The following is a 14,295-nucleotide window of genomic DNA, read 5'->3' on the forward strand; positions in this document are numbered from 1 at the left end:
AGACTAATTCAAATGATTTCCCTGCTCTCTTGTTGCCATATAAGGGAATGGGAACACCCTACAGAAAGTTGGGCTGATGACTGCAGTTCTCTTCGCCCTCTTCCAGCCCTAGATTCCATTTGGAGCGTGTCTGGATCTGGATGATGGGGATGTGGGCTAAATCCAGGGGGTCGCGCTCCCAGGCTGGATGTTTGTGCGCGTGTGACAGAGCCAGAGGCGTCCCCCCCCCCCCCCGGCCGCAGGGGGCCGTCCCGCGCGGTGGCGTGGTCTCCGGGTCCCCCGACGGCTCCTGCAGTGCCTTGTCAGAGCAGAGGGAGGGAGACGCGGAGGACAACCCCGTCAAGAGGAGCGCACGGCCCGGGGCAGACAGAGGAAGTGACTCGCCATTCCAGATGGTCGACACAGCCAGGGGGAATTCTTGAGAGAGAGGCTCGACTTCGCCACCAGTGTGTGAAACATCAGACTGCTTCCTTTTCTATCTCCCCCTCTCTCTTTCTCAATCTCTCTCTCTCTCTCTCTCTCTCTCTCTCTCTTCCCACTTTCTTTTCTTCCTCTTTCTCCTGACCCTACTCCACACAGAACACAGCTTTGCAGACACAGGTGGGCTGCTTGGCCGTGTCCCAGCTTGGTCTCAATCTTCAGAACTTTCTTCCCCCGGCAAACCTATTTCCTTCCTCTCCCTTTCTCTCTCTCCTCCCCCCAAAGCCTTTCCCCTTTGTCACTCTCCCTATAAACTTCCCTTCCCTCACTCCCTTCTTCCCTCTCAGCAAAAAGCAGCCTCCATATGGTTATGATCATCCCTCGCTTTCTGAGCCTATTCTTTTTTTTCTTCTCCAGAACGACATCATTCCTCCCCTCCTACTCCCCTCCTCCTCGATTAGCCGGAGTGTATAACTCTGTGGGAAGCTGTTTGCTTCCATATTTGCTGTTCTGCCTCTCACTACTCAGCAGAAATGTCCCCACCACCAACCGCAGGCTCATAAAACAAACGCACACAAGTAGACAAACCCCGTCTGACTGTGTCACTTCACCCTCAATTTATAATCACTGATTTGCAGTGCTGCTTTGTTCTCTGTGCAGAATGTAATTGTCAAGTTTGGGCTTTTCCCATTTACCATTTAAGAATACAATAGGCCAGAGATCTTGGTTGGCAAAGCGATAACCTTTTTACAGAATACACCCTCTAAAATTGAGAAATATTGAAAGATGAACGAACTTAAGGTAATACATTTAAATACATTTCCATTTGAATGTGTTCTGGGGGTCATAGAGGTTGTACGTGAGTAAGGGGATGGTCCAGATTAATGCTCAACCCAGTGTTAACTAAGCAGTTTGTCCAGTAATCTCCTTGCGACGGCAAAGCTTTTTCATACATTGAAAGCTGCAGTGGGTCAGTTAGGGTTGAAGAGTCCACTCATATTCGGCTGAAGCGATTCAATATATATACTACAGTGTAGGAATCTTGCGCGCTCGATTCCTAGGGTGGAGACTCTGTAGATCAGGGATACTCAACTTGCTTTGCCCGGGGGCCACTTTCGTGAAATGATAGAAGGCCAGGGGCCAGTTAATAAACAATCAATATACATTTTTCTGTAGCGGATTGTAGGTTTTTGGGGTGTCAGCCGGAGTTTAGTCCTACAATGTTGTGCACACCGGATAGTTAGTTAGGTTAAGTACATACCGGTACATAAGTGCCTGGGTAGCGAGCAGATGGCGGTATTTGACAATTTAGCAGCTAAATCATAGATTATTGAAAGATATTCCATATTCCAGACTGAAATGCTATAACAGAAGTGGAGTATTGGCCAGAATGACATGAACATTTGGACACTTAGGCCATGTTCACATTACAGGCAAATCCGATTTGCTGATAAAGTCATTAATCATCATTATCTTGATTGGTTTCCCAAATCTGATTTGGGAGTGTGTCCGCACTGCCACAAATCTGATTCTCAAGTTCTGTGTGGCCAGACCAAAACAGCCTATCTGCATGGGTTGCTATGGTAACGACGTGGGCGTCAGTAAATACGTACGTTGGTGACGTGGTTTTCCTGCGCAAAAGCATTTGATGACGAGTTGCGAGTGACGTTCAAATCAGATTTGGTGGATCTGCGCGTCCGCACTCAAGTCACACCAGTCGAAAGCAGATTGGAAACTACCTCCATATGTGGTTTGGGACAAGTGACACAAATCAGACTTGGAGCGTCCAGACTCATAAAACCAATCTGGATAAAGTCATTAATAGGCCACTAAAGTTCACAAATCAGATTTGGCCTCCTAGTCTGAACATGGCCTTATTCAGCGGGTATCTTGCATGTTGCGTTCAGGTGCATTGTAAAATAATAATAATAATAATATATATATATATATGATGCGCCATCGCTGCACTTATGGAAATCGCCTGATGCCCGCTCCGCGGGCTCCCAAAATCATGACAGACAGACAGACAGACAGACAGACAGACAGACAGACACCGCCCACCCACCTAGGCGCCATCGTGCAACTGTGCGCCATCGGCTCATACTACATCACAGTTGCTCAAGTACTGATGACATCACAATTGCTCAAGTAACATCACTGATGACATCACTGATGAATCACAAATCGTGACTGACACCGATCCACAGACAGACACCGCCCACTTAGCCAATTTTACAATTGCTCAAGTGACATCACCGATGACATCACAATTGCTGACAACACCACAGAGTGACATCAATGATGGCATCACTGATGACATCACAATTGCTCAAGTGACCTCACTGATTACATCACTGATGACAACACAATTGCTCAAGTGACATCACTGATGACATGATGACATCACAATCGCGAGAGACACCGCCACCACAGACACCGCCACCCACCCACTTAGCCAATTTTAACTAAGAAGAAGAAGTATGTTTTCAAGCTGTGGTGCAGATCGGATTCTGGTGGGCTCCCACATGAAACGAGTGTTAGCATGACTGCAAGACTAATAGTGCGCAATTTGGATTCTGGGCTAATGAAGTTTAAGAATTGCCTGATTTACACAAACAGTTGTATTTCTACCACAAAACATTTCTACTAGCCCACTATTTAAAAAAAAAATTTAAACAGTCTTTTTTATCTCATTTGTCATTTTCAGTAAGAGCACTTTGTGTATTGTCTGGCACTTATTTATTCTGCTCCCTTTTCTATTCTACCACTGCATCGAACTACACCACGGCCCTGTTTATGAAGACAGTGGATTGGATGGGATATTCAGACAACTAGGTCTCCTCGAGGACCCACCCGCTCCCATTCATTTTCCATGCTGGGCTCTCAGATCATTGTTTTGTTTAACTTGACTATCAACTCCTTTTGTTGGAAGCTTGCAACCTTCCCAAAACATTCCACCTGATGGCAGCAACAGCTCGTCACAATCACAGCATCAGTGGAGTCAAGTTGGGGAGTAGTAGTTGCTAAAAATACAGCTGTGAAAAGGTCAACTGAGCGGCGAAGACCATTACTGCGGGAAAGCTGACAGGTTAAAAAAAAACATACCTGACTTCATACTGTGTGTTTCAAGAGAATCAATCAATCACTGAATCAATCAATCAATCAATCAAATCAATGATGTAGATTATAGTACATCTAGATTGAAATCTACGCTGGAAAGAGACGGCACAATTCACCACTAGTCATAAGACAACACTGATTGGTTTAGAATCTAAATGAGTTTGTTCCTTATATAGCAACATATTGCTAAGAAGTGGTAATACCATGGTGGTGTAATGCCTTGAGACCATTCGGCAGTCCCATCGAGGGAAAATATTGACCATCTATATAAAGTGTGTGCCTAAAATGGCACCAGCTTAACTGTAATGGGCTTATGTGGCTATGCTGTGTGTAGCCCATCCCCTCTGTCAAAACTGCAATAACAAAGACCAAGAAAGTCACTCGCTCCATCAAGAGTAGATCAGAAAATAATAAGCTTAATTTAGGTTTTAAATAAATGGCTTTTTGAAGAATATTAGTATTGAGTGGTGTACAATAAATATGCAATTAATTCAAATCACATAAAACCCCAGGTATCACAGACCCTGCAGGCAATACATTCATATTCTAACTCCTTGCTCTCTCTTCAGAGCTGAACTGAGTTTTGGTAAAGCCACTCTAGAGGAGAGAATGTGTGTATTATGTAAAAGTAATTGAGTTGCTCCTGCAGCAGCTCAGCGTTTCCTTGAAAAGTCCGCAATCAAGGTGCGAGGGTCGCAAAGGCCTGTAAGAGGCTTACTGGTAAGACACAGAAGAGGCCCATAACTGAGACACTCCAGTCCCAAAGCAATCTCCAAGCAGCTCACCATAACGCTAAACCTAATCCGTACCTCCAAAGGTCTGTGAGTGAGTACACATTGATACATTGGACATCTAAACATCTAAAAAAAATCTAATCTAATCTAAGGCAAACTGTATCAGAATGACTGTATAGGCCTACGATATAATATAAGAACAACCGTTTTTAATATAAGGTACAGTATAGTTTAGAACATTTTAATTGCAGGCGTCTTCATTGCAGAGCTAGTTGAGGACCTATTGATTACTGATATTGCAGATTACGTCTTAACAGGCCAAATAATACTAAAATTGGATGGGCAAACGTTGCACAATCAGGTGAGAGACAAACTATACCTCAAATAACAAGAATGGGACAGTAGTTAAGTAGAGAGTTGATGCCTATTAGATGTAATATCTACGCCCATCAGCAGATAAACTTGTCAAAAGCTGATCATCTAAAAAGGTAGGAATTCAAATCTCAGGAATAACAACACAGACTCATTGGGTTGAACAGTGTAGTAGGTTAAAGGTATACTGTAGGTTAACTTGCTGGTGAACTTTGTATTGCCCCATTGCTGACGATCTGGCTAATGCGCAGCAGGGTTGCCCTGTCTGGACAGATTTAAAGAGCTATAAGACCCTGTCCCCATTTGACAGTTGACTGAAAGCCAGCATGGACATCCACCAATCCAATTCATTATCCTGGCTGGGCTTCATGCCCTCATCAATTAATCAATTATACCTAGCTGGGGAGGTGCCACCAATACGTGCTGATTGACTGATTTGAAATACTAATAAACAAACTAGAAATAACCACCTCCGCCAACAAGTCAGGTTGCAGTCTGACTACATCCATGTCTGTCCAGACTCATATAAGCACTAATACCTTGAAGCCCACAGTGTGGTGTGGCCATTCAGCGATATCCCAAGAACACTTTGACGGAATTTCGTCAAATTTGGCTCAAACGTCCACTTGGACTCAAGGATGAACTGATTCGATTTTGGTGGTCAAAGGTCAAAGTTCAAGGTCACTGTGACCTCATGACGGCCCGTTTCATGCTCGTTAACGTGATATGTCAGGAACGCCTTGACAGAATTTCTTCAAATTTGGCTCCAACATTCACTTGGACTCCAGGATGAACTGATTGGATTTCGATGGTCAAAGGTCAAAGTTCAAGGTCACTGTGACCGCATGTCCATCTGTTCCATAAAGGAAGGGGCGGGGCTATGTAAAACGGGTCGTAGCTAGGGATAGGAAGGTCGTAGAGAGTCAGGGTTTGAGGGGTGGGTAGAGGGAGTGGCTACAGGGATGTGGGGGTGGGGGTCAAGGAAGGGGGTGGGGCTAGGGGAAAGGAGCTGTAGCTAGGGATAGGAAGGTCATAGAGAGTCCGGGTTTGAGGGGTGGGTAGGGGAGTGGCTGGGGGGGGGGGGGGGGTGGTTTAGGGGTAGGGGTAGGACCATTTTCCATTAGCCGTGTTGTTGACGTACTCCAAAACATTGCCTAAAGTGCCATAATGCGGAATGTCCACACCACTGTGCTTCAAGGTATTTGTGCTTGTATGAGTCTGGACAAACATGGATATTGACTGCAACTTGACTTGTTGGCGGAGGCATACAACCGCTATAGGGCAGTATTTCCTTTTTTTTTTAATCTAAAATACTCTCAATGACTTTTGTTTACAACCTTTTAGTGCACGTTCACACCATAAGCCAAAGCCACGCAGTTTAAATTCAGCATCCTTGTTAACAGGCGAGTCCGTTCACACCAGCCGCACGCCACGCCACGCTGACGCCACGCTGATCCGACAGTTTCAGCTTCTGTTCTATTTTCCAAGCGTGCCGCGCGGTGATCCCGAGCTGCCAGTGCCAGGCAGGCAGTCAATGCAATTTGTTCGGGTGTGGGAGGTGCCGGAGCAGCAGCTCCGAGCCGGCCGAGACTGTTTCTGGTGTGACCGCTTTGGCGTCAGATCAGCTTGATTCTGCTTCAAGCTTCAGCTCGGCATGGCTTTGGCGTATGGTGTGTTCGGCCACTTCAGACCAGATTATTTTCCACCGCTGTCAGGTGAAAAGAAGCGGCTGGCAACTGTGCATGTGTCGGAGGAAGCATGGTGCTAATCTACGGCTCTCCCCAGATCGGCAGAGGGAGCAGCGACCAGGGCAGCAGGGGGAAATTGGCCAAAGTACAATTGGGGAGAAAAAGGGGGGGGTCAGCAAAAAAAAGTGTTACCTTCCACTGACATGTAACAGATATTTTCATATACTTGATGCTATTCACTCTTTGAAGTAATCTTGACCACCACCATGTCCATAAAGACCATAAAGAGTTGAATCAATTGGCACCATAATGTTCTCATCACACACGGCTAGTTAGTAATACTAGCTTTAAACCCTTGTTGTGTCAGCAGGTCACTTATATTTCTGTAAACAATGCGGACAGATTGTTCAAGGCTTGGCAGAGGAGCCATCTGTCATCCTGGCTACCATACAACAACCAAAATCCAACTAATACTAGGCTACTCTACTCCTGTCTAAGCCTAGGCTGGAGGAAGGGAGTTCCTTCATAACGCTCACTTATGGTCCATCTACATCTACACAAGAACCTTTTAACCCCAGTGAGGCCTTTTACAATGACCTCACAGTTTAGGGCCAAGAAGTTAGATAATGACTTCCCTGTTAGATTTATTCAAATATTTATTATTTAAACCAGCAAAGCTTGTTTTGTATGCAAGTTTGTCAAAAGAATGTCAACACAAAATTTAAAAAAAGAAACGATTCAACGATTCCTCTGTCAACGATTCGATTCGATTCCCCTGTCCGCATCGCGATGCATCTTCAAAACGATTAATGTTGACACCGCTAGTGTGCAGTAGGCTACGCACTGTGTAAAGAATAACTTGACTGTGTAAAGAATAACTTGACTGTGTAAAGAATAACTTGACTGTGTAAAGAATAACTGAATACAAAAAAGAGTGAGGTGAGGTGAAGATGAATGATGCCGTGATGATTTGAGCTTTGTTGTTTACTCCACTGTCTGTTATGGGGGGAGAAAATCACAGCAAATTGGCTTTTATAGGCAAATTGCCTCTTATAGGAGGTTAAAGTGGGACAAGAACTGTTGTTAGCACTCATGTAACCCAAACAATCAGCTCCCAACGTCCAAAATTCGAGCCCTCTCTGGGGTTATTCCTCTCCAGTCACCTACTCGTAGTTATATTTAAACACATTGTGGACCACAACAGCGCTGGTCTAATGAATTAATGGGATTGTGTCTAAAAACAGCGCTCTTTGAGGGGCTGTGTAAGCTGAAGGCAGGACTACAAGGTTAGGAGGTCGTAGTATAAAGCCACGCGACAGGCAGCCGTTTGCACACACTACACACAGGCAACTGTGACGGATTACACAGCACAACAGACTCATCCAGGGACCTAAGGACAAGGTACTGTAAGTGAAATGACAACAGATTGATATGATGATAATAACTGCAGATCATGTTCACTCTCACTGTCATGCGACCAATTTGTTTTGATTAGTCATTTGAATTTGTTGATGTTGAAGTACTTTTTATTTCATGCCAAGAAAGCAGCTTGGATTGAAATTGAATAATTGCACAAAGCCATCATCATTACAGAACATTTATTTTCCTTTTTACGATTAATTTATTACATCACATGGATGCACATTTCAACCCTTTTTGTTTATACATATCTTCATCGTCTGTTTATCTTATCTGAGATTAAATACTTTACATTCTGCCAAGTTTGAGGAAGAGTTTTTACAATTATTTGTTCCATATGAATTACAAAACTTGAAATCTTGTCTTTCTAGTGGGAGACTGTTTATAGGCGGATGATGGGCCTATGCTGTAATAGTTACGAGTTAATTCATGAATATTTTATAAGTGGTTCTTCTCACTGAAGCATGTTGGACTGGGAAAACATGTAGTGCAATACAGTTATATAAAAAAAACTGTCTGAAAGCTAAATTACAATGTAGTAATATGACAGTTTACAGTAATGTGAGTACCTATTGTGATACTAAGTTTGCCAGCCAGGTTTTATAACTGAGTATTTTCATCTTTTTAATTTGCAGACAGCAGCAGCAACTTTGCCATCAACATGTCAAAGTGAGTAGAGCCCCTCAATATATTCAGCAGCTACTGGAGCATAATATGATACAGTTCCTATTATATTATGAATAATACAATTATATTCATATATATTATATACCAGTTATACATATTATGCAACTTGTTCAGATGAGAGGCTAAATCCATGCCTTTTCAATACAGTTGTTTAAGGCAATAATTGACTTTCCAGGAGGAAATTTAATAAGCATAGTACTAACTAACTGAATGAGTTATCAATCACTAAATTATCTTGCAACAATATTTAAATTTGAGACTCTAGTTTTATATTATATGGCACTGCTATTACGCTACTTTTTTCTTTTCTTTTTTGTAAACTCATTTGATTGAAATGAGATTGGCTTGCAGGGATCAAAAGCAACAATCCGTTCACAAAAACAGAGAAAGAAGCTCAGCAGCAGCTATAGTGTCATGACCTCTGACCTTACAACCTAACATCTAAGCAGAGGCATGTAGAGTGTCTGTCAGTGCAACACGGCAGGCTTATAGGATATATGGATAAACCCTGATTAGGATGGATTGTGTGGATTTGATCTTGGAAGAGAGCTTTAGAAGATAAAGGCCACAAGAGGCAAACGCCACAGATGACTTGTTTGTTAGCTGTTAGTTGTTTGTTAGTTGTGCACAAGATTAGCCAAGATTATGAATATGCATTTAATCCGTCAATATTTTGGGGATGTTGATGCAAACAATGCACAGTTAAGTTACCAAGAGATAAGTTGTTGGTGTTTGATACATCTTATGTGAGGAGTCAGTCAGCCTACCTGATGTAATACTGATATTGCACAAGTGCTATGCTATGTCCAGATTAGACAGTTGTGCCAGCATGTGCCTCACCACCCTAAGTACTAATCCACAGTCACAGAGTTTGTGAAGTGTGTGTGTGTGTGTGTGTGTGTGTGTGTGTGTGTGTGTGTGTGTGTGTGGGGGGGGGGGGGGTCATCCTATAATTGGAACTGACAACTGACAGCAGAGTGGCAGGCGTAAAAGACATCATGGCCTAATGCCAATGCAGGACTGGAAAAAGATAATGAATCATACTTGCCGTTAGACAGGGGACAACTGCATTGTTTTGGCATCTTCATTGGGCTTTTTCAATGTAGCCTATGTTTTAATTTGTTCTGTTGTTCTATTGTTTGTAACTCTTTTTTCCTCGCTGTACTTTGTTTTCAAAAGTGCTATGCTACTTTCAGTTTATTAATATTATTAATATTATCACCTCCACGTCATGCATTAAAATCGCTGAACGCACACCTAGTCCTTGATGATCCCTTACTTGACAGACTTGGTGTAAATTGACAAAAGAAGGGTTGAACATGGGTCAAGTAACTCTGGTTGGTAACAAACCTGGTCACGGGTGTGAACGTGGTATTTAGTGAACCTTGCATGAAATGACTGAGGCAATAGTCTAATGATCATTGACTTTTGTTTTGCACTTTCTCTGCAGGGTTTTCAAGAAGACCAGTGGCAATAGCAATGTAAGTGGCCTCTCTAACATAGTCATTATAGGGTATATTTCTCGGCATGGGGAGGAGTACAATTTGTAGCTCTAGCAACTGCCAGAAATAACTCCCAAAACGTTTCTCTTATTCTCCCTCAGCTCACCTTGTACTTGGGGAAGAGAGACTATGTGGACCATGTGGATTCAGTGGAAATAGTTGGTGTGTAGCACGATGCGTCTGACTTCCACGTGTTTGTGCGCACTCATGTGTGCACATGTATGTGTGTCTTTGTATAATCTAGTGATGTTGTTTCTCTTCTTATTTGTAGATGGGGTTCTGAAACTGGAGCCTTCTGGTCTTAATGGCAGAAAAGGTATCTCATTCACTGTCTACTTTGGGGGGGGGGGGGGGGGGGGTATTAAAACGTATGTCACCTGAATGCAACTTACCCAACACAGAGAGGTAATTTACAACCTGGCATTAACATGTGTTTTCTGTGATCAGATTGCAATCAGATTGTGTTTTATCACTTGGAAGTACAGGTGTAAACACCCCCATTGAAGAAGGATTGCAATCTGATCGGGCAAACCACCTCCGGAGGTGGTCAGGGATGCATTGTGTACACATTGAACACAAGTGTAAATGCAATGTGTCCTCTCAATCTGGATACAGCAACTTTATGTGGATTGAGAGGACACCCATTTCTGAAAACCCATTTTCACCCATTTCTGAGAAAACGCATGTTAACGCCTGGTGTAAATGGAATCAGGCTAATGTGGTCAAGTACAATCTGATTGCAATCTGATGGCAGAAAACACATGTTAATGCCAGGTGTAAATGGCCTCAGAGAGACTAATGTTTGAGGCTATGTGTCCATTGCCTTTGCAGTGTTTGTCTACCTTGCTTGTGCCTTCCGCTACGGCAGCGAAGACTTGGATGTGATTGGCCTGTCCTTCAGGAGAGACATCTGGTGCGAGCGTGTGCAGGTCTACCCGCCGACAGGTGAAAGCCCACCCAGAACTCCAATGCAGGAAGCCCTGATGAAGAAAGTTGGAGAGAAAGGAATTCCCTTTTCTTTCAAGGTGAGAGAGCAAAAATAATAATCCTCACTGTGGCTTCAGAGCGCTGCTGTATAGATCAACCATCAATCATTGTTTCACATCACATGCCCTTTAATTTGACAATAGTCGTGTTCAAATCATAGTTCAAATGTACCCATTAGTGTACTGTGTGCTTGTTCCCTCCTGTTCCAGATGCCAACAAATCTCCCATGCTCAGTCTCCTTGCAACCTGGACCAGGCGATGCCGGCAAGGTACTATTACAGTCTTTGTTTCCTGGTTTCTTTTCTCTGGCGCGCATAAGTTACTTTTAAACTTTTCACATACAAAACATTGGTTTTGTTGTTGTCCTGTCGCAGGCTTGTGGTGTTGACTTTGAGGTGAAATGCTACGTTGCCAATCATGCCGACAATGCAGATGAGATCATTTCGAAGAAGTATGTATGCTACCCGACCAAAGCGTATTGCCAGTGCTGTTGCATGCTGTATGAGCAGTAGAGGGCGCTCCCCTGACTCCCTTTGCTTGTGTTGTGTTCTGCTCTCAGGGACACTTGTCGCCTGATCATTCGTAAAATACAGTTTGCACCATCTAACAACAAAGGCGGACCCAAGGCTGAAATCAGCAAGCAATTCATGATGACTGACAAACCAGTTCACCTGGAGGCCTCCCTTGAAAAGGAGGTATGAGACACAATATTCACATTTAGCATTACATAATGATACTAATTGCTAAGCTACGGTAATTTTGCTAGATTCAACAAAATGTACTGTTTTCACTCTTAGATTTATTACCATGGTGATCCAATCACCGTTAAAGTAAAAGTCAACAACGAGACCGCCAAGGTTGTGAAGAAAATCAAAATAACAGGTAGGGGGAAAGGGTTCATGTTATATTCACTTGGTTTGTTTGTTTGTTTGTTTGTTTGTTTGTTTGTTTGTTTGTTTGCGTGTGTGTGTGTGTGTGTGTGTGTGTGTGTGTTCAAGTAACATACATTTTAGCTTGATTGACAGTTATTTTTTCCTTTCTTTTTCTGATCAGTTGAGCAGTCAACATCTGTAGTGCTCTACTGCTCTGACACTTACGTCAAGCCTGTCTGCAGCGAGGAGTTTGGGTGAGGATTTCTTTCTAACAAATGTGTCTTTATTTCAGTTTCAATTAAATTAAGTTAGGCTAGTTAGGTTTCCGCCAAATTCAATATCTGCAAATCTTTTCCTATAAAACTGAGATCTTATATTGTGTTATATTTTTATCTCCGAAGTAATTATTGAGAAGGATCTGTCATTGTTATCTGAATTGCACTTTCATCTAATAAAGAAAAGTGAATACCGTAATTAACGCCAACAAATCTGTTAGACAAGCCAAACGTGCATCGTCGTAGTCTTGACAATGTATTTTTAGTTGAAAATAACACATTTTACTTCAATGTCATACCCAGGGAGACAATTAATGCTAACTCAACATTTGAGAAGAGCTTCCAATTAACCCCCCTGCTGGCCAACAACAAAGAGAAGCGCGGCCTCGCAGTGGACGGACGGCTAAAATACGGCGACACCAACCTAGCGTCTACCACACTGTAAGTCAGTCATAAAGTCTCACACTGAAGTCTCTTATGCATTCACTGCTGCTGATATAATGCTGCATTGTATCATCGACTCATGCTGTCTTAAAGCAAACGATCCCTGTCCTCTCACAGGAGTCAAGGAGAAAACGAGATGAGGGGAATCATTGTCTCCTACAAAGTCAAGGTTAATTTGATGGTGTCCAGCGGAGGGTAAGGCCTAATTCAGACATGACATTTTTACTTTTCATGTCAAATTTTGTAGACTAAGAATTTATTTTAATTGATTTTCTCTCTCTCTCTCTCTCTCTCTCTCTCTCTCTCTCTCTCTCTCTCTCTCTCTCTCTCTCTCTCTCTCTCTCTCTCTCTCTCTCTCTCTCTCTCTCTCTCTCTCTCTCTCTCACACACAGCTTATTGGGTGGCCTAACATCAAGGTAAATATTGATTTCCTGCATGATTGGTCATCTATCAGTGTTATTGCATAATGTGAGAATAATATATTTTTTATAAAAAAAACACATATATTTCCATTTTCAGTGATGTCACAGTAGAGGTTCCGGTGCTTCTGATGTCCCCGAAACCTGCAGGTGAGTGCATTGCTTTGTATAAAATCCATTTAAAATCTACCTATGACACTTCACATCAACAAAAAACAGAGCATTGAATCTTCTGTAACAAAACTGATTAAGATGTGTTATGTCCTCTCTCCTCCCTTGCTGCATCTCATTGCTATACACTGAGCAGAAGTGTAAGTATAACAAACAGTGTGACAGCCATCCCTATCAGTCTTGAAATGTAACCTGTCTGGGGCATCTGTAGTGTAGAGGTTAAAAAGCACTCGCTACCACCGCGGAGACCCGGGTTCAATTCCCGGCAGCGGTGCTTCCGGCTTGGTCATGAATGGTGTGATCCTCCCATGCGCTACGTCCTGCTGCCAGTGAAACTCCCCGCTGTCAGGTGAGAAGAAGCGGCTGGCGACTGTACATGTATCGGAGGATGCATGTGCTAGTCTACGGCTCTCCCCAGATCAGCAGAGAGGGTGGAACAATGACCGTGACAGCAGGAGGAATTGGACTGTACAATTGGGGAGAAAATGAGAGAAAAATCCGGCAAAACAAACTTGATAAAAAGCAAGCTGTCTGTGAATGTGATGTGTGTGGCACACCGCTGATGCTTTCCTTTTCCATAGACCAAATTTGAACACTGTGTTATTGGGTTTACTTCTGTCCTTGTCACACACAAAAAAAGAGTATGATCAAAGTGTATTTGCTGTTTTTGTAAGACTGGTATCTACATAAAAAGGTCTTTCTTAAGGTGTGGTACAAGTAAATATATAAATGATATGACGGCCCTTGAATGAGTGCTGTGTCATTGTGCAGAGATGTTTGTTACTCCACCTCCAATAAGAATTGGTTGTAAGATCCTTAAGTACTAATGCGGGATGTATGCAGATTTGGGGAACATCTACAGCTATTACTACACTCTACTAGATATTGTGTGAACATTTTGCATTTTAGCAATGTTATTCTTTGCTTAACAATACATACCTATAATCTGATGCAGTACATTCCACATGGTATGTTGGTTTGATGCTGGACTCAAGTTGTTTGTCCATTTCATGACTCTAGAACGCAGATCACTCTGGAGTAGAGTTGGCCTTGGAGGGATCAGAGGACTGCAGAAGGAAAATCAACTCGCTGACAGAGAACAGAAATGACCTCATCATCACCAACAAGGAAAAGAATAATCAGAGAACGGTTACAGTTATGACAAACATTCTCTTATTTCCTCCA

General features: G+C 42.9%; 1 protein-coding gene across 1 annotated transcript in view; it reads left to right on the plus strand.

The window, feature by feature from the left end:
* The window catches only part of arr3b (arrestin 3b, retinal (X-arrestin)), a gene marked incomplete at both ends in the record, with an annotated part of 13,799 nt that extends 633 nt beyond the window's left edge, over positions 1 to 13,166 (plus strand). The window contains 14 exons of the mRNA XM_083651849.1: positions 296 to 446; positions 9,891 to 9,921; positions 10,044 to 10,104; positions 10,214 to 10,258; positions 10,774 to 10,967; positions 11,139 to 11,198; positions 11,304 to 11,380; positions 11,489 to 11,624; positions 11,727 to 11,811; positions 11,983 to 12,055; positions 12,380 to 12,517; positions 12,638 to 12,715; positions 12,913 to 12,936; positions 13,040 to 13,166. Of these exons, the coding sequence (XP_083507975.1) occupies positions 296 to 446; positions 9,891 to 9,921; positions 10,044 to 10,104; positions 10,214 to 10,258; positions 10,774 to 10,967; positions 11,139 to 11,198; positions 11,304 to 11,380; positions 11,489 to 11,624; positions 11,727 to 11,811; positions 11,983 to 12,055; positions 12,380 to 12,517; positions 12,638 to 12,715; positions 12,913 to 12,936; positions 13,040 to 13,166 (1,280 nt within the window). The remainder of the gene's footprint in view (positions 1 to 295; positions 447 to 9,890; positions 9,922 to 10,043; positions 10,105 to 10,213; positions 10,259 to 10,773; positions 10,968 to 11,138; positions 11,199 to 11,303; positions 11,381 to 11,488; positions 11,625 to 11,726; positions 11,812 to 11,982; positions 12,056 to 12,379; positions 12,518 to 12,637; positions 12,716 to 12,912; positions 12,937 to 13,039) is intronic.
* Positions 13,167 to 14,295: the final 1,129 nt, after the last annotated feature.

The sequence above is a fragment of the Poromitra crassiceps genome (genome assembly GCF_964638095.1).
Source record: "Poromitra crassiceps genome assembly, chromosome: 15".
NCBI classification, from domain to species: Eukaryota; Metazoa; Chordata; class Actinopteri; order Beryciformes; family Melamphaidae; genus Poromitra; species Poromitra crassiceps.